The sequence below is a fragment of the Rattus norvegicus genome, chromosome 1 (assembly GCF_036323735.1).
Source record: "Rattus norvegicus strain BN/NHsdMcwi chromosome 1, GRCr8, whole genome shotgun sequence".
Lineage (NCBI taxonomy): Eukaryota > Metazoa > Chordata > Mammalia > Rodentia > Muridae > Rattus > Rattus norvegicus.
Window position 1 is genome coordinate 269,868,045 of NC_086019.1, and position 20,324 is coordinate 269,888,368.

General features: G+C 45.7%; 1 protein-coding gene across 1 annotated transcript; it reads left to right on the forward strand.

The window, feature by feature from the left end:
• Positions 1-15,668: 15,668 nt before the first annotated feature.
• Nanos1 (nanos C2HC-type zinc finger 1) lies at positions 15,669-19,567 on the forward strand. The gene has a single exon (NM_001400932.1). The coding sequence runs from the start codon at positions 15,945-15,947 to the stop codon at positions 16,734-16,736; it is 792 nt and encodes a 263-aa protein (NP_001387861.1). The 5' UTR covers positions 15,669-15,944; the 3' UTR covers positions 16,737-19,567.
• Positions 19,568-20,324: the final 757 nt, after the last annotated feature.

Sequence of the window (20,324 nt, forward strand, 5' to 3'; positions counted from 1 at the left end):
TTGGAAGTCATTCAGTTCCCAATAATTAGATCAGCAGATGTGGCCATAATTCTCCACATTTCATTCAGGTGGGCTTGAGGCTAAGTGAGGTCCTGGGTAAGTGTAAGCTAACCCCTGATGGATTGTTTAAGGCCCTCTTTCAGGTGCTGTCCTGAGTCATCCACAGGTCTAGGCCACCCACAAATGTATGCAAAGAGATAGCAGACCAGATGAGATGTCACCTCCCCTATGATGCTCTTCCTGGCATACAAGGCCCACTGAACCCTTTGATCTCCAACAGCATTGGTAGTCTGGTTATTACGATGGCTTTTGGTGGAATATTTGTCTGCCTCCCCAGAGTATGAATAACCCAAGATCCAAATCATATGCTCATCCCCATCAGATTCCCAATAACCACACAGTGTAGGGGAGATCAGACTCACCGCTGCCTACTCTTCTCTAACATCCCAGCTCCTCTCAGTTCCAGGAGAAGCCATGGTCAACTCTGGTTAGTTGGCATTCCAGTCCTCAGCCTCATCAGAATGGCTGATGGCTGGAACTTAAGTCAGTCCTGGGGCTTTTTGCTGAGGCTGTCAGAGAAGCGGCATTTCTTTCCTCACAGGGGCAATGGAGCTGACTGGTGGGCATCTGGAAGTTCAGGTGACTGCCACTGATGAGGGGAGGGAGGGAGCATGAGCCCAGGGGAAGGTCAACTTAAGGGACAGCAAAACTGAGAGATGGAGAGGGAAGTAAGGCCCTCATGGTCTTGGAGACTCATCCATGCCTGCAGCCAATGCTACACATTCCAGTTCCATCAATCAATTTCTTTGTAGCCTCAAGTGGCTTTCTGTCATTTATAGCCATGAGTCCTGGATAAGCCTCCCAGATTCCCTCAGATTTATCCTTCTTGGCCATAATCCACTCTGGACATGAGGAGAGGGGTGACTTTGCTTGGGGTTATAAAGCAGCTTCAGAAGAGGATGAAACTTAGGTTACTGGGCATTCTCCCCTGTCTGGGGTTCAGCACTAGAACAGACTCAAAGCCACTAGAGTGACATGCTCACTCAGCAACGTCCTCCCATGACAGGATCTGGGCCACAGAGGCACAAAGGGAACCCTTCCAAAACAGTCAGTGCATAGACTGAATCAACTCAAAGGGAGTTTTCTATCCTGACTGATATTCAGAGTCAGTGGGGGAAAGTAGAGGAAAAGCTAAAGGTAAGCAGCTCAAGGTATCATCTCCACCTTGTCCCTCCTCTCTACCCTGTGGCTGCTGCTGTTGGAATCAGCCTCAAGTTGTAACACTCCATTTAAGTGCCTCTGAGCTGGTTACCATAGTCCATGCTCCCAGTGCACCTGAGAGCCTAGGATGCTCACCCCAGCCTGGAAGGGGTGATTTGCCTCAGGAATGGTATCTGTCTTAGTTAGGACTACTGTTGCTGTGATAAAACACCATGACCAAAAGCAACTTGGGTAGGGCATGGTTTATTTGGCTCACACTTCCACATCTATGGTCCATCACGGAAGGAAGGCAGGACAGGAACTCAAACGAGTGAGAGAACCTAGAGACAGGAGCTGATGCAGAGGCTGTGGAGGGGTGCTGCTTACTGGCTTGCTACCTTGGCTTGCTTATCCAGATCTCTTATAGAACCTTGGACTACTAGGGTCTGGGCTCTCCTCACATCAATTATTAAATTAAGAAAATGCCCTATCGGTTTGCCTATAGCCCAATATTATGGAGGCATTTTCTTAAATGGGATTTACTCCCCTCAGAAGACGCTAGGCTGTATAAAGTTGACATAAAATTAGCCATCACAGTAACTGGGTACTGTGGGACCTAGGACCTGTGTTTATGGTGCTGACTATTGTTGAGCAACCCTAGGAACAATCTCCTTCAGTTTGGAGCTAACTTTTCCCAAAGTATTAGTTTGTAATTTTACTGTACTGATGCTTGTAAATCTATCTGGTCTGTACATGTCAGTTCTGTATTCCTTAATAAGTATAGTAGGTACTTTTGTATTGCTGTGACCAAACTATTTGATATAATCAATTTAAGACAGGGAACGCCTCTTAGGACTCACCATCCCCATTCATCACAGCTGGGAGAGCATGATGAAGCAGCTCGTTCCACAGCAGCAAGGCCATGTGACTGAGGGCCCTCAAAGCATGGTGGACTAGGAAACAGACAGTAGTAACACAAACCAGGTCTGGACCATAACTTTCAAAGGCCCAGCCTCACTGATCTATTTCAGCCAGCCAAACTTTGCTTCCTATAGATGTCACAACCCTGACAACAGCCACCATCTGGGGACAACACATTCAAAATACAAACCTAAGGAAAATTTTTACCGGCTTGCTACATCTGAACTGTGGTATTAGGCTAGTAAGTGATCCATTTTTATAAATACCCATGTAACAGTTGAAAAGTATTCCGTTAGCAGCACTTGGGAAAGCAGGCCCTACATGTCTCCTGGGCAGCACAGTAGTCGAGGAACATTGATGAACCAATCCTAAGGATGAGAGTGAGGATGACCTCCCCCCTCACCACCACCTGCAGCAGTAAGGAGAGCTGGTCCTGTGGTCATAAGAGTAGGTGACTTGGCCCTATCCCTCACTAGCTGCAACACTGCTCAAGCAGGGTGAGCCAGAACCAAAGATGTGACAGCCAGAGTGTGAGCCTAGCCCCTCATAGGCTGTAGCATTTGGGAGAACGAGGTCTGTACCTTGACCAGGCAGCACAATGAAGCTAGAGCTGGAAGTGTGCATGTGGGGTGAGCTGGCCCTGAGGGTGTGAGACCAGGAGAGCTGACTCTGCTTCCTTCCTAATGGTGGCAGCATTGGGTGGTCTTGCTAGAGCAGTGCTGGAGAGGGGCTGACCAGCTTTGCTATCAGCCAGGCCCAGATACAGCACTCTGAGATGGCCCACCCAAGATCTATATTATCTGCTTTTTCCAAAATTGCAGAATCTCCATGACACGGGGCAATAACAGAATAGCTGGGAGGAGTCCAGATGAGGATCCATGTTGATGGTGTCATAAGCAAGAGATCTTGAACCAGACCGATGACTTATTAGAGTGAACATTTGCAAGTGAAAGTGTATGGACAGAGGGATATGCTATGGGAAACACTGTGACATACTACGGCTTCCATGATGAGATGTTTTCTATGCTTGTTGTTGTTGTTGTTGTTGTTGGTGGTGGTGGTGGTGGTGGTGGTGTTGGGGTGTGTGTGTGTGTGTGTGTGTGTGTGTGTGTGTGTGTGTGTGTGTGTGTTTTATTTTGGGCAGAGGTTGCAAGAGTGAGAGGCAGATGTGAGGGGGGTGGGGAGAAGTTCCAGACTGGGGTGTGTGATGTGACACTCACAAGAAATCAATAAAAAGCTTTCAAAAATGCAGTTAAATGACAAGCAGCATAGGACTTCTCTAGATAACCACTTAATTGAGCTTTTACCCTCTAAGCAATCTTGCTAGCCCTTCTTTTCTATATATTCTATAAAAAGCTGTACATCCCTGGTGCCTTGGAGCAAATGTTTGTTTGTTTGTTTGCTTGTTTGCTTGTTTTCTTTTCTCTATGAATTCCAGGTCAGCCTGCTCTACATTGTGAGACACTGTCTTAAATAAATAAGTAAGTAAGTAAAGTTCTTACCCTTTTGGTGCTTGTGTCTCACAGGTCACCACTGGAGAAGGAATGGCCTAAGATGGGTAGGATCAGAAGAAAAATAATAATGCTATCTGTATTTTTAATTTTTTAATAACATGAGGGAACCTAGTATTTGAATAATTTAAAGGTTTTTTTTAAGGTTTCATTAAAAAAATACCTTTGGGGCTGGAGAGATGATTCAACAGTTAAGAGCATATGCTGCTCTAGCAGAGGACCCCACTCTGGTTCTCAGTTCCCACACCAGGTGGTTTACAACTACCTATGGCTCCAGTTCCTGGGTAGCTGATGCTCTTGGTCTCCATAGGCACCTACATACATATGAACACACAGACACACGCACACTTAAAAATAAATCTTTAAAAAGGAAAAACCATTGTTTATTTTTAATAGTTTTAAATGCAAATGTACTAAGTCCTAGAAGGAACTTGAATGTTTCCACTGTACAGAAATGATAGATGTTTGGCAGGACAGACAGGTTTTATATATCCCTGATTTATATACTGTGTGCATATGAACATAAGCATTATGTCCCGTAAATATGCATAATCTTTATGTTTTATGTATCAATACAAAAGATCAAATTAGATTCTTTAAAAGAAAATACAGTCATACACCATGGAGGGAACCTTACTACATTCTATCACCAGATCTTCACAACTGTGCCAAAAGGTAAGAACTTTTAACTGTTAGAGATTGGTACTCATTCAGGGGTGACTTGCCCTCCAAGGGACAAGAGGCAAAGACTGAAAGAAAGCCGCCACCCCTGATAAACAGCCTAGAGATGCTGTCAGAGTTCTACAATGTGGGGAACAGTTGGACTAAAAGACAACCAAGAACTGTCCACCTTCAACATCCAAGTACTGAGGTAGTGAAAAGCTTGTGGCAGATGAAGAAACTACCTGCCAAGGTTCCCTAGACAGTTTGGAAGGCAAAAGAATAGCCATCCAAAGTGCAAGTACATGGTCTTCCATGGCAAAGGAAAAGAAGTCTAGTTAGAAATAGAATTAAGGTTCCTAGTCCACTGGCCCTAAAGTAGGGAGTTGAGCCAGGAGTAGCCAGGTAAACCCAGTCTGATCACTAGGTTCCTCATGAATAAGAAGGGTAGAAGGGTCTGTGTCATAATACCACTGGGGATGGTCAAGACCTATTGTTGACTTCCAAAACCTAGCTCAGGACCACTGCACTAGAAGAGGGGGGAGTCTAGTCAGTCCAGGGAATAAAATAAAAAAATAATAAAAATAAATTTGAATAAAAATCTCCCCTCTAGGCCCATAGAGAGTGGCTCTATTCAGAGGTGTGGCCTTGTTGGAGGAAGTGTGTCACTGGGGTGTGGGCTTTGAGGTTTCAGATGCCCAAGCCAGGCCATGTCATTCTCTCTTCCTGCTGCCTGCCAATCCAAATGTAGAATTCTCAGGTACCTTTCCAGCACCATGTCTGCCTGCATACCACCATGCTTCCCTCCATGGCATGAATGACTAAACCTCTGAACTGTATGCTAGCCCCAGTTAAATGCTTTCCTTTATAAGAGTTGCTGTGGTCATGATCTCTCTCCACAAAAATAAAACTCTAAGACACCCAGGGTTTTTGTTTTGTTTTTGTTGTTGTTGTGGGGTGTGTGTGTGTGTGTGTGTGTGTGTGTGTGTGTGTGTGTGTGTGTTTTAATGTGGGTTCTGAGGATGGAACTCAGGTCCTGTGCTCTCAAGGCCATCACTCTAACTGCTCTACTAACTGAGTTATCTCCTCAAACCACCGCTTGATTCTTCTCTAGAGTTACACCATATGTGTTTGTCATCCTTAAGTGCACTTTGTTTTGTGTTTTACTGTTGAAAGAAAAAATTATCCTGAGCGTGGTGGCACACATCCTTAATCCCAGTACTTGGGAGACAGAGACAAGCATAAGTTCAAGGCTAGCCTAGTATACATAGTGAGTTCCAGGCCCACCAAGGCTACATCATAAGACCCTATAAAAAGAAAGAAAAGAAGTAAGAAAGAAAGAAAGAAAGAAAGAAAGAAAGAAAGAAAGAAAGGAAGGTAGAAAGAAAGAAAGGAAGAAAGAAAGAAAGAAAGGGAGAAGGGGGGAAGAGGGAAGGAAATTTTCTTAGACCAATTATATTGAGTAGTTTGTGTTTAAGCAAAATCAGAAGTAATTCTTAGACTATCAACCAACATCAGACAGCTTTCAGAAAAGAACAGAACTGAGACATAGAAAACAAATAAATTGGCTATGACCTCCTCAGTCAGTGTGGCAATTTGTTACAGATTAACTAGTTGTTTACAACTTAGTTAATTGGTTACTAGAGCTCCTGCAATCACTCAAACCAATTCCTACCATTAAACTTCTTTATTGGTTTGGTATGCTCAGTCCAGAGACAATATCAGGGCATATTGTAGCCCACTTACAAAGTATCTTGGCAAAATGGAAATGGCACACAATTCACTCTTTTCCAATTGTATTTCTGTCACTAACCTTATGCTCCTGGTGCCACGTTTTCACGTGTTGCTATAATTGACTCATTAATACTATTCAACATGATCCACAGAAAAAAACATATCAGATTTTATCCATTCTACTGCTTATGAACATTTGAGCTGTTTACTGTTTGGGGCAATTAAAAACAATGCTGTCGTGAACAGTTGTAACAACTTTATTGGGGTGTGATGCATCTCACCATAAAGTTCAACCACCATAAAGAGATTATTAATTCATACAGCTGTACAAACCTCACCACTACTGAGTTTAGGAACACTTCCATCACTATCAGGAGGTCCTTCATGCCTATTGGCAACCAATCCCACCTGACATAAACCACCAGTGGGCTGCTCTCTGGCACACTGGCTTTTCCAGAAATTTCTTGTAAGTAAGTTGTAGACAATAGCAGTGGTTTGCATCTGACTCCTTTCCTGGTGTATAATGTTTTGAGGCTGAGCCACCTTACCTCATGTTTGATTCTGTGTCTTTGCTTATTATTGCCCAGTAACTATAAACTTGGTTGAATTTCAGGTTCTGGCTGAGAGATGCTCTAAGAATATTTGCATGCAAGGCTTTGTGGAGACCTGTATTTTCATTTCTCCAGTATAATTAACAGGACACAAAGTAATTTTATGTTTGCTTTTTTTTTTTAATTTGAGACACACTGTTCCCAGGCTGGCCTCAAATTTGTAATTTTCTGCCTCAGCCTCTCCAGTGATGGGGAAGCAGATGTGTACAATCAGGTCTGGCTATATGTTTGACTTTTTTCTCATTTTTTTTGAAGTGCTGAACTATACACTCAACCTATGTTTAACCCTTTAAAAAACCTATGCACCTGGCAGACAGTTCTTCAGATACTACCCTGCGCAGTCTTCATTCCAAGGTGACTGGGCCATTTTGCATTCACCACTTCTGTCAGAGCAGCACTGAAGATGAGTGGGAAGATGAAGACGGTCCCTTAGCAGGGTGAGGCCAGAGGTAGGGAATTTGAAACAAATCATCCACAGCTCATCCATGGCTAGGGATAGTCAGAGATATGAGGGTTTGTAGAAACCCCACCACCACCCAGCTGTAAGATGCTGGGTATGTTTTCAGCCTACCTAAACCCCTCGTTGATGTCTATGAATCAGGTACAGCAGCAGATAGGTCCAGAGCATGAGGTTACTCAAAGCATCTGGGCTCATGGGCCAGGGCAAGTGAAGTTCCAGGTGATCGTGGTGGTGAAATCATTACTCAGCTGGGAGACTGTACCCAAGGCAGGAGAGAAGAGATGCCCTGACATCATTCTCCCAATTCCCTTCCAGCCCTAGTCCACATACACAGACTTGTGATACAGTACAAGGCAAGGTGACCCACCCTTGACTCCAGCACTTAAATGGTGGAGGCAGGAGGATCCCGAGTTAGAGACCAGCCTGGGCTACATATACATCGAGTTCCAGGCCAACCTGAGCTGCATACTTAGACTTTAGCTCAAACATGGAAAAAGGAAGAAGGTAGGGGGTAAAGTTAAAAACAGTTTGACACAGGTATCACTTCTGCCTGTCCAGAACAACGCAGAATTTTCTGACAGGTGACAAATACATTTTCAAATGACCACAAAGTTCCAAAAGAGAAATAAAGTCAGCTCCAAGTAAGAGAACCCGTCTCCACATGCTCCAATCACAAAGACACCTAATTGTGTGTCTTGTAACAAGTCACCAACAAAAATGTCACCACAGCTTTTTAAAAATAAGTATTTCCTGTAACCCACCACTGTGCCAGCTTATCATGAAGCCTTGTTACCTCAGGTCTACTCCAGCTCCATTACCTGAGCTGAGGAAGGGGCCTCTGAGTTATTAACTTTAGTGGTGGTAGTAGTAGTAGTAGTAGTAGTAGTAGTAGTAGTAGTAGTAGTAGTAATCATTTCATTTACTATCCCCCTTCCTGCACACCTCTCCACAGACCCCCTTATCCCATCCCCGCTCTCCCCTCCCTTTGCCTCTTTGACAGTGCTTCTTTTTTAATTTTTTTATTTATTTTTACACTCCAGCTTTTATTTCCCTCTCAGTACACCCCCTGACTATTCCACATCCCATACCTTTTCCCTGCACCCCCCCCCCCAGTCTTCACAAGGATGTCCACACCCCACCGGACCTCTAAACTTCCTGGGGCCTCCAGTCTCTTGAGAACTAGGTGCTTCTTCTCTGACTAAACCCAGATCCTGGCGTCCTCTGCTGTATATGTGTTGGGGACCTCATCCCAGCTGCCTGGTTGGTGATCCAGTGTCTGAGAGACCTCTGGGGTCCAGGTTAATTGAGACTGCTGTGTATCACCTGAGGTTCTGATCTTAGCCACTCTGACTGGTGTAAGGTGGAATCTCGAGGTCGTTTTGATTTGCATTTCTCTGATCACTAAGAACTTTGAACATTCCTTTAGGTGTTTCTCAGCCATTCGAGATTCCTCTGTTGTGAATTCATCATTTAGTTCTATACCCCATTTTTTGATTGGGTTGTTTGGTTTTTTGGTGGTAAACTTCTTGAATTCTTTATATATTTTGGACAATAGGCCTCTAGCAGATGTGGGGTTAGTGAAGATTTTTTCCCAATCTGTAGGATGCTAATTTGTCTTAATGACCATGTTCTTTGCCTTACAGAAGTTTTCTAGTTTCATGAGGTCCCATTTATCAATTCTTGATCCTAGAGCATGAGCCATTGCAGTTCTGTTTAGGAAATTTCTGCTGTGCCAATGAGTTCAAGGCCCTTTCCCACTTTCTTTTTGTTATATGAACTTTTTTCGAGAATTTCACATGTGAATGCTGTGTTTACATCATTTCTTATCTTCCTCTCCTTCCTACAATTCCTGTATCCTTCCACTAGTAATCCTTTCTTTCTTCCTTCCTTTCCTCCTGCTCCTCCTTCTTTAGATAGGGTCTCATTATGTATACCAGGCTAGCCTCAAAATCACAGAGGTCCATCTGTCTCTGCCTCCAAAGTGCTAGAATCAAAGGCATGTGCCACCTTCCCAGCTTACTCATTAGTTATTATTGGTTTTTTTTAAAGATTTATTTATTATATATAAGTACACTGTAGTTGTCCTCAGACACACCAGAAGGGGGCATCAGATCTCATTACAGATGGTTGTGAACCACCATGTGGTTGCTGGGATTTGAACTCAGGACCTCTGGAAGAACAATTAGTGCTCTTAACCACCGAGCCATCTCTCCAGCCCCTAGTTATTATTATTACATATATACCTATAAATTTATAAACTTAACCTCCTGACTCCTTTTAGTGTTGCTCCTGTTTGTGTTAGAACTGACACCTGGGATTGGATACGCTATTGGGCTCATGCCTGCAGAAGACTTCCTCTCTCAACAACCATTAATCACCTGTAGTTCTTCATCTAGGGATGTGACCTTGTGAAATTTCCCCCATTCATATAGGCACGTCAACTGGTGTCGTTTTTCAGGTCTTATTTAAGCAGCCGCGCTGTTGAGATTTCATGAATGCAGCTTCCTGTCATATACAGAAGGAGAAAATTCCTAACAGATAACCTATTTACATCTCAAGTTCAAGGGCTAGGACTGGATCACTAGCCTTCGCCTCACTCAGTGGAAACCACAGAACTGAGATATCTCTGCTTGCCTTAAACCTATCACAAGTTATGAGGTGAAGGCAGAACACAGAACTAGAAAAGCAAGGCAGGGTGTCTGCCATTTTCCCCGAGGAGCTCCTTCAAGGTTCACAGAAAGGGACTGGGGCTCAGAGACCTTAATCCATCTCTAATCTCTAATCCAAAGCCACAGGTCTCTTCAAAGACCCCACCAGGGCCCAGTAAAGCCACGTCACCCAGGAATATCTCCACTATGTCCGCCTCTAAGATTTCATAGAGTCACAGAGGGCAAGGCCGGAAACTTGGCCAGAGTTATGGCATGGACAAGGTCAAGGCCCTTCAAACAGATTCCTCCAGTATCTCTGACTTGGGCCTGCCTACAAAGCCTACAGCAGGGAAGTTGATAGGGAAAAGCACTTTGAAGTACTCCCCAGAGCCTGGCAGAAAGGCTAGTTAGAACCCACTACCCAACAGACAGTACCTCTAGCTTTCTAGTGCCTGGATAAACTGCATTACCCAGGGCTGACCACACACTTTTAGAGAACCCCAGTTCATCTATAGTCTGTGTGCAGCCTCTCATGGCTCAGTTCTGCTATCAGCAAATGAGACAGTCGGGCTAGGGGTGTGTGGAGAGGATCATAGCACAAACAGCCCCACCCCTGTCCACTAGAGCCTTCTGTCTAGTCAGCCAAGCACACTTTAGAAAGGAGCTGAGATCAGGTCCGTGTCCGCCTGTCTTCCTTCCTCCAACGGATGAGTGTATTGTTTTATGAAAAACAAAACAGAAACCTTCACACTCTAGCTATTTCTGTCTGCTGCATTCTAGACTCTTGGAAAGTGAAGAACAGGCAGTTCAACTCCATGGGAGATACTGGAAGATATCTGTTATCTGCTCTGCCTTTGAGCTGGAAAATTCATGGCCAGGCTGAGGCCTATGTGACAAAAAGTTAATGTTTATTTAGCCCAGATGTGGAACAGTCACCCACTCTGGGGTTTTCAAAGTCACTAACAGCAAAATCTCCCTTTGTGTAGAAGCCATGTGGTGCATCTAAGGCCTTCATTGTAGTGGAATTTTCCCCTAATTGATTAAATAATACAGACAACAAGAAGCTAATCATTTGTCGAGGAGAGGAAGAAGAAAAGCAGGAGAAAGGCACTCCCTTTTGGACAGAGGGGCAGGAGCAAAGCGGACAAGATGTAGGCCAGGACTGATAGTTCTGATGGTGGAATCCACCAGGATCGCTACAGGGAAATTTCTAACATAGAATAGTTGGTGAATTTAGGATGATAGATTCTGCGCTCAGTGATCGTGTTGTCTGTTGATTCTAAACTAAGATTGTCTGGTTATTTTCCTTCTGCGGGGCCTCAGGTGGGCCAAAGGGAATGAACATAGCAGAGGGAGAATTCGGCCAGGCTTTGGGACCAGAAGATTGGGTAAGGACTGAGCTGAAGGGGAAAGGTAGCGAGCGAGCAGAGCGCAGTCCGGCGAGAATTTGCCCCCAGCTAGCCACGGAAATTTGGGATTGTTGAGTGGGTTTGGCAGCAGCCAGCTGCGGGGAATAGATGACTGGGAATAATGCGAGCAGGTTCTGCGGCAAGCAAACCGCAAGAAGTTGGGCAGATGCTGCATGGTGTTAGCCTCGGGAGCAGGGAGACCACGGGGCCAGAGAGTAGCCGGCAATAGCATGGATTGATTCTTTTAATAGTTATACAAAACACTTCATGATCTTTTTCTCCATGTTTAGATTTCCTTTCCGGGTCAAACTCCTACAGAACGCTTGAGAATGAGTAAGGGTGGCAGTGGGAAGCAGTTGTGTCCCAGGATATTCACACTTCTACATCCTTCTAGGACCTCTCTCTACCGTCACCCATGCCTTGAGGCTGCAGGTACTAGACAAGGAAAGCATTTGATCTTACTCATATAAACATTTTAAACTTGGGCTGTCAAGATGGCTCAGCAGGTAAAAGCACTTTCAATGCAAGCTTCACAGTCTAAGCTCAATCCCTGGAGCCCACTCAAAGGTGGAAGCAAACCCTACTCCTGAAAGTTGTCCTCTGACATCCACACTCCTCATGCTGCAATGTCTCTCTCTCTCTCTCTCTCTCTCTCTCTCTCTCCCTCCCTCCCTCCCTCTCTCTCTCTCTCTCTCTCTCCCCCTCCCTCCCTCCCTCTCTCTCTCTCTCTCCCTCCCTCTCTCTCTCTCTCTCTCTCCCCCTCCCTCCCTCTCTCTCTCTCTCCCTCCCTCTCTCTCTCTCTCTCTCTCTCCCCCTCCCTCCCTCCCTCCCTCTCTCTCTCTCTCTCCCCCTCCCTCCCTCCCTCCCTCTCTCTTTCTCTCTCTCTCTGTCTCTCTCTCTCTCCCTCCCTCTCTCTCTCTCTCTCTCTCTCTCTCTCTCTCACACACACACACACACACACACACACACACACACACACACACACACACACACACACGGTGAGCACACAAAAACACAATAATAGTCTTTTGTAAGCTTTATTCTTGCCCAACCCAGGGACTAAGAAACATTTGGAGGAGTACAAAAGTCCTGTTTCTTGTTTCCTCTAGCCTGTCTGAGAGGAAGCAGACATAGTAACCATAAGGCTTAAACTTTTTTTGTTGAAGTTTTTCTCAGAATAGAACTCCCCTTCTCCAGAGCTTGAAAACTTTGCACACATTGAAAGTACACAGGCAGCATAGGCAGATGTACAGAGTGGAATTTTCCTTTTATAGAATAATAATCTTCATACTACTCTGGGGGCCACCATGCTTGTGATAAGAGCTCAAGTTCAGTGTCAGCAAACCTGCCAGGCTTCTGTGGGAGACTGTTTATTTTTGGTGTTGGTGATGGGTGGGGATAAAGGGTGATTTTGATCTTGAGTTCAGCACAAACTTTAAAAAGAAACTACATTGCCTGGCTTCAGATCTCTACCAAACTGTGGAAACTAGGACATGAGAAAGAACATGAAACCCGTATCTTCAAGCCGTAGCTTAACGGTTGATGAAAACAGAAGTCCTTTTCTTGCTTCAGGTTCTCCAGTGGGCTCTGTAGAGTTCCCTGCAGGCAGGAGCTCATGTAGAATCTCTTGCACAATCTATGGAAGCATCATCTGTCGATTTAAAAAACCTATGACCAATCAGCTGAGTTAGGAAATAGGAGGTGGGGGGTTGGGGATTTAGCTCAGTGGTAGAGCGCTTGCCTAGCAAACGCAAGGCCCTGGGTTCGGTCCCCAGCTCCGAAAAAAAGAAAAAGAAAAAAAAAAAAAAAAAAAAAGGAAATAGGAGGTGGGAGTTGGGGGAGGGGGCAGTGGATTATGGGAAAGAATTAGGCACAGGAGATTTGTCCCAAACTCAGAGGAGACAGATACAGGAAACTGAGAAGTAACCAGCCATGTGGCATTCATAGAATAAAATAAACCCCAAAACACTGAAGGAGACAGTCACACGAAACTGAGAAGTTAGACTACAATGAACGGGTAATTAAGCTATAAGCTAGTCAGGAAATAAGCCAAAGTTATTGGTATAGGCATTTATTCTTATAGAGTCATTATTTCAGGGAACAAAGAGGCTGAGTGGAAAAAGCACAAGGCTACAGGCTCAAGCAAAGCCACACCATTCCAACTCACTTTCCAGCTACCAACTGATGCAAATACCAACTTAGCCTAAAAAATCCTTCTGTGTTGTGGTGTTCGAGGAGGTCACCTGGCCCGAGTCCTGATTCTGACTGTCACATAGTCACTGTTTGACCTTCAAGAACTCCATCTCAGGCTGGAGAGATGGCTCAGCAGTGAAGAGTACTGACTGCTCTTCCAGAGGTCTTGAGTTCAAATCCCAGCCACCATGTGGTGGCTCACAACCATCTGTAATGGGATCTGATGCCCTCTTCTGGTGTGTCTGAAGATAGCTACAGTGTACTCATATAAATAAAATAAAAAAAAAAAAAAACTCCATCTCTTCTTGGGGTCTCATTTTCTTCACCTGTAAAGACTAGCTTAGACGATCCCAAAGATTCCTCTTACAAATTACCTGTTTCACCCATACATTCACTCTAACACTAATCCAAACCAGAACCAAGTTCTGAGCATCCTTTGCTGGGTACAGCAAGACATGTGTGAAGTGGGAATTTCTGGTTTTGTTGGAGACTCAGTTGTGTCATGTGATGTTTTTCTGAAAACTGTCTATGAGAGGATGTTTTGCTGAAGCAGACACACGAGAGGATGTTTTGCGAACAGATGTGGTGTTTTTCTGGAAGCTGCCTGGTAAAGGGCATGTGATGTTTGGAAAGAGTATGAAGTATAATCCAACAGACCATGGATGAGGCTGGGCGTTGCTTTGCCTTACTGGTCTTCACTGGACTTTGCTGACTGACACTGGTCTTCACTGACAAGGCTCTGGCATTGGTGCTCCTTGCTTTCCCTTTCTTTGCTGATCTTCACTTTTTGTGACTTCATAGAGACTAACTTGCCACAAAAATCTTCTCATATTTTGGTGGCCACTTCTGTGGACTGGTTTCTTCTGGGTCAATCTGCTGCTACTGATTCATGTTTGGTGACACTACTGAACTGGACTGCTGATATCCCAAAGATTGAAATCACCCCCAAAGAATTACTTCTGAACAGGCCCATGACCCTCTTTGTCCTATTAACCTTTCTTCCTCCCTTACCTTTGGTCGGCTATAAGGGAGCTTGATGTGTTAAAGGACCCTTATTAAAAGTAGGTTTGTGCGGCTGGAGAGATGGCTCAGTGGTTAAGAGCACTGACTGCTCTTCCCAAGGTCCTGAGTTCAAATCCCAGCAACCACATGGTGGCTCACAACCATCTGTAATGGGATCTGATGCCCTCTATATAATAAATAAATAAATCTTAAAAAAAAAGTATGTTTGTAAAAAAAATCTAAGCCAAAACATGTGAATGTGGTTTACCACCTAAGGAAAGCTGATAGCATCAGAGGTCCTATCACCTTGTGCAAAATCAGCTCTCTCCTCTGCCGAGCAAACAAAGAGAAGGCATTTTCTGTTCCTCATTCTAGGTCACATTCCTGAAGAGCCCTCAGCGCCTTTTCCTAGTTTCAAATTGCTTTTTGAGGTTGTTGGTGCTTATCATTTAAGTTGCCTCTTTTCTAGAAAGGACAAGACTACCTCTTAATCTCCTAATAAGTCCTTTATTTTCCAGGGTTTTACCAAAAAGAGAAAATTTTACCTGTTTCAAAGCACTGAATATGCTGTTTTTCAAGTTCCACAGACACTGGATTTCCATATAAGCACCCGGAAGAGGAATTTCACACAAACTGACACATAGTAAGAATTTCTGGTCCAAGTTGTCACCTCTACGGCCCCAGTTTCTGAACACCTACCTGTTGGACTTGCTGTGATCCTCCACTATTCGCTACCATATAAACAATAAAAATCATGAGCTTCCTCCCTGAGCCTCAAGGTTTATAGGAGGACTTCACCCTGTGGAAAGAGCGCCAGAGCGCTATGCCAACTGAAGTCACTGGGTCTCTAGCTGGGCTAGCGTTGGGAATTAGCGCCTAGCCTTGCCTCTCACAGCTTTTCTTGCTGATGATGATAAAAAGCAAGGGGAACGTGGTGGCTTCAGACCATAAACCCGGTCCAGCCAAAGCTGCAAGTGGATGCACGCATCCCAGTGGCCTCATCGCGATCTGTGCCATCCGCATCCTCAATATCCCGCAGGAAAACAAAAACAAAAACAAAAACAAACAAACAAGCTGGGTCACCAGTTGAGGTCTCCACGCTCGTGCAAAATCAAGCACCAGCCACCGCCTCATCCAGCCCCTTTCTGCACAGCCATCCCCTCCCCGCAAGCACCGCCCGCCCCTTCCCGGATAGCCACCAATCAGCGTCCCGACCGGCGCCCGCGGAGTCAGGTCGGTAGCCATTGAGCGCCAGGGCCCGAGGCGGCGCCTCACCCGCCCCCTCGCAGGATGCCAGGCGCCCCGCAGCTGGTGAGGTGGGCGCAGCGCGCGGGGCGCAGGAAGCGCGCGGGGCTGGAGAAGAGCGCGCGCCCGCCTCCGCTCCGCCTCCGTCCGGGGGCGCGGGCGCAGTGGCCCGGGCGGAGGATCGCAGGGGGCAGGGCCGAGACAGCGAGGAGGGGCACGGGAGAAAGCGGGAGCGATAAAAGGAAGCAAGGGTGCCCCACCCCGCGGCAGGCCGGCGGGCAGGCTCCTGCGTCCCTTCCGTCCGGCCCTTGCCGGCGGCGGCGGGGAGGCGCGCGGCCCGCTGCCGGCCCATGGAGGCTTTCCCTTGGGCGCCACGCTCGCCCCGCCGCGCCCGCGCCCCCGCGCCTATGGCGCTCGTGCCCAGCGCCCGCTACGTGAGCGCCTCGGGCCCGGTGCACCCGCAGCCCTTCAGCTACTGGAACGACTACCTGGGGCTAGCCACGCTCATCACCAGGGCTAGCGACCGCGGCTCCCCGCACGAGGGGCCCGGGCCCACGCCGGCCGGGCCCACACTGGGGCCGCCGGAGGACGATGAAGACGACGACGGCGATGAGCCAGAGGCCGGGGGCCGCTACCTGGGCGGCGCGTTGGAACTGCGCGCGCTAGAGCTGTGCGCCGGCCCAGCCGAGGCCGGGCTGCTGGAGGAGCGCTTCGCTGAGCTGAACCCATTTGCAGGGCGCGCCGCCGCGGTGCTGCTGGGCTGCGCGCCCTCTGCCTCCGCCGCCTCCACGGCCGAAGTGACGCCGCGCGAAGAGCCGAGCCCTGCGTGGGCAGCCGAGCCTCGTCTGCACGCGACCTCCGGGGCGACCGCCGCGCGTCTGCTGAAACCGGAGCTTCAGGTGTGTGTGTTCTGCCGGAACAACAAGGAGGCGGTGGCGCTCTACACCACACACATCCTTAAGGGCCCGGACGGCCGGGTGCTGTGCCCGGTCCTGCGCCGCTACACGTGCCCCCTGTGCGGCGCCAGTGGCGACAACGCACACACCATCAAGTATTGCCCACTCTCCAAAGTGCCACCGCCCACCGTCCGCCCGCCGCCGCGCAGCACCAGAGACAACCTGCCAAGCAAGAAGCTGCGCTAGAAGCAGGCTGCATCGAGCTGCGTACACCTGAAACCTGGACTCTTCTCCCGTGGCTCAACTTGGGAAGTCCTCTTGGTTTTATGGAAGCCGCAGGGGCATAGCACTTTCTTGTGGAGTGATAGGTCTCTGACGTTGAAATATTGGATTTTGTCCCTAGTTTCTAAAACGCGCATCCAGAGTGGTGAGGGCTGAGCGGTTGTTCCACTGGCTGAAGTGCGGTGAATGAGGCGCTGTTTACTGTATACGTCAGCCTATTTTAGGTGCGCATCCGTATGAATTGTCTCTGATCTTGGATGTTTTCGTTTTATGAATGGAGGCACTTTATTAGGTCTAGAGTATTTTTAATAGCCTCTGAACTGAGTGTAAAACAATTGTATGGAATGTCGGCAAAATGACTATTTTATTGTTTGATGCAATTAATTTATTTTAGTTTCTCATTCTAATTGCAGGTAAAGCAACTTAGTACACTTCCCAATATTGAGAGGATGTTCCTCCTCGTGGCTTGTTTCTGTCCTAGATGGGAGGCTTAAAGGCACAATCTGTAGCAGGTAGAATACAGTTCCTTATCATTTTATGTATCAGCTATTCTACTGAATTAGCAAGTAGTCCTTCCAACCCTTAAAATTAACTGTGCCAAGGCTTAATCATATCGTGTACATATTTGGAAATGGTGCTGTTTAAGAGACGTGTATTTATACAGTGACAGTATTATGAATCCATTAATCTCCCCTGTAACTCCTACTTAGCATTTTCTCTATGCACCACCCCAAAGGTCCAATTCTGATGCTAAGGCGTGCCCTCCTCAGAAAGGAGGAAACCTTTTAGAGCAGTGTTAACCCACCTTGATTGCTCAAGTTCAGGGTTCCTAAATAGAAAATGGGGAACTATAATGCAATAACTCGAGTTCTAGAAAGTTCTACTCTGGGCTGTTTGCCTTCCAATTTACAGAGGGTGTACCAGAATAAATACTTCGATGCTGTAACAATTGCAGTTGGATACAAGTATCATAATCTCCCCTCTTGGTGGTTCCACTATTACTGAGAGATCCTAGTCTGCTTCCAGAATACTAAAAGATCTTCATGCAAAAGTTCCTAACCCTTTGTTCTCCTGTAAATCTATCATCCTGAGTGCTGGGATGTGGCACAAAGCCACTTACCATCTAGACAGAAAAGGTGAGGGTGAGTTAACATAAATTCAGACATGCACCAACACCACTCTCTGCAAATACCAGTCAAAAGATTAAAGCTTGCAATAGTCAAATTTAGCTAGGAATACAAGTCAGGCTAGACTGCCTTTCATATTAAGCAGCAACTTCACAGCAAACTTACTTTCTGTATAAAAGAAGTCATGTGAAAATACTACCTACTGGTAAAAGGGAGGACATTCTTAGCAAGGAAGAAATCTATCCCTGTTATAGCCCCACAGTCAATGGGCCTGGGCCTAAATTTAATAAAACCATGTTCCTTGTTTTGCTAGAAAATATACAGTTTGTTTTGGGGTGAAGTTTTTCAAGTCAACATAAATTCACATCCTCTAACTGATCTGCCTGTTCAAAAAGGTATTCTCGATATCAAAAGCAGTAGGTATCAAGCCAGGATTGCTGTAATCCCACCAGATGTTTCCCAAGGTGTGTGTGTGTGTGTGTGTGGTGCCAGTATATAAGTACATGAGCTGAACAACTATCATGTGTACCTAATAGCAACTTTGAATTTTTGGCATTTTGCCGGAACTAAAGGATGCTGACACTGGCCCTCCTGCCCTGTGGAATATATTGAGGGATCTGAGAAATATCCTCAGGTAGCTGTTAACAGGGAGATGCTATCAGAAAAGTGCTTCTAAACACAAGGAGCCTAGTTCTACCCCAGCACCTACATGAAAGTAAGGGAATAGTCATGCGCCTATAACCCCAGTGCTCATGAGGCAGAGGCCAGCCTTGCTACATGGTCTGAGTAAAAACATCATCTCATAAACTATATGGTCATCTGAAGTTGGACCTCCACATTCATCTGCTGATTTGGGATAATTTAAGCCAAAGGTAGCTGTGGTATCGCTGGAGAGTAAGGGCGCTCTGCCTGGACTCACTAGCAAGGCAGTCTAGCTCCAGGTATGAAAACTCCAATTCAAAGAAACACCTTGTTGAAACTGAAGTAGAATATGATTGGGTAGGGTAACCTTTGACCTCTGACCTCTATGTACTTGCACACAGTGTATCCCATATCGTGTTCTCCAACCCATGCCAAGTCTGTTTCCCAGCTAACAGATACTGAAGTGTACAATATAAGCAAAAAAAAAAAAAAAAAGTCCTTGTTTTTCTAGTGTTCTAGAGAAAACTTACCCCTAAAAATAATCTTTTAATCCTGACGCTCAGGAGGCAGAGGAAGGCTAAGCAAGCCTTGCAATGTTATAAAGGTTTTGCAAAAATGTTTACAATTGATATCCAAGTTTAGGGCCAGGGGTTTTGCTCAATGATAGAGCACTTACCTAGAATGCACAGAACCCTAGGATCAATACCCATTATTAAAGGGACAAAAATGAAACGTAAAACCCAAAGTTTCATGCAACACTTTGATAAAGTTGGCTTCTGCCCTTAGTAAGAATGCACTGTGGATCTGGCTACACCACAAAAAGGCACAGCATTGTAACAGCTTCACCATGGGCAGAGGCACAGTTTGTGCTGTGCTTTAGCCTGCATTTGTCTGTCCAAATGATTTTAACAGCTTTTTAGTTTTTTGTACTTTATTTTTCCTATAAAGTCCTTTTCAGAAGTTAAATGGCTTTGATTAGAACTTGTCAGATATATTAAACCAAAACCATGTATTTCAAAACTAAAACCATGTATTTCAAAACTATAAGAAATTTGTTTATTTCAAGATTGTTGTCTTGAGTTTTCTTAATAATTTTCTCTGTAGTGTCTCATAGTTCTCTATTATAACTTTGTCAAAGTGTCTTTGGGGAAAACATTAAGACTAAGTTTCACCAGCCAGAACTGACCTGGAAAATTCTGGTATTACAAGCCATGTGACACTGGTGGTTCTTAACTAACATACCCGTTTGATCCCCCTCCTGGATGGCAATCTATAGATAAGCTTAATGTAGATCTAAGGGGTCTCTCTACCTTCAAGCACAGCTGTAGATGCTTTAAAGCTCCATTTGTTTACAACTGCAGAAGCCACAGGGTTCACCTGACACATCCAGATTAGTCAGCTTTCCTTTAACCTGTTTAATGCTGCTAGGTTGGTGGCAGAAGAACTGTGGTAGTAGGAACCCATGAGCTAGACCACAAAGCAAAAGCATCAGATACTTCTGCCTCCACCCTTTTCTCTGGGTTCTGTCCCAAAACAAAAAGCAGAAAACATCTGGAAACCCCAAATGAGCTGCAAGGCTGAGTCTGCAGGAAAACCTGCTCCCCAAACTCTGCATTCACCTAAATGTAGCTGATCAGATATGGCATCAGCATCTGGGGCTCACGAGTGAAAACATACATAGGCAGGTTACGGCCACAAATAAAACCAGTGGTCTTTAAAACAAGCACACCCACAATAACCAAAAACAAACAAACAAACAAACAAAAAAAGTAGTCTGTAAGTA

Bases quoted from the DNA above. Each gene is read 5' to 3' on its own strand.
- Nanos1 (NM_001400932.1), top strand. From the start codon at position 15,945: ATGGAGGCTTTCCCTTGGGCGCCACGCTCGCCCCGCCGCGCCCGCGCC.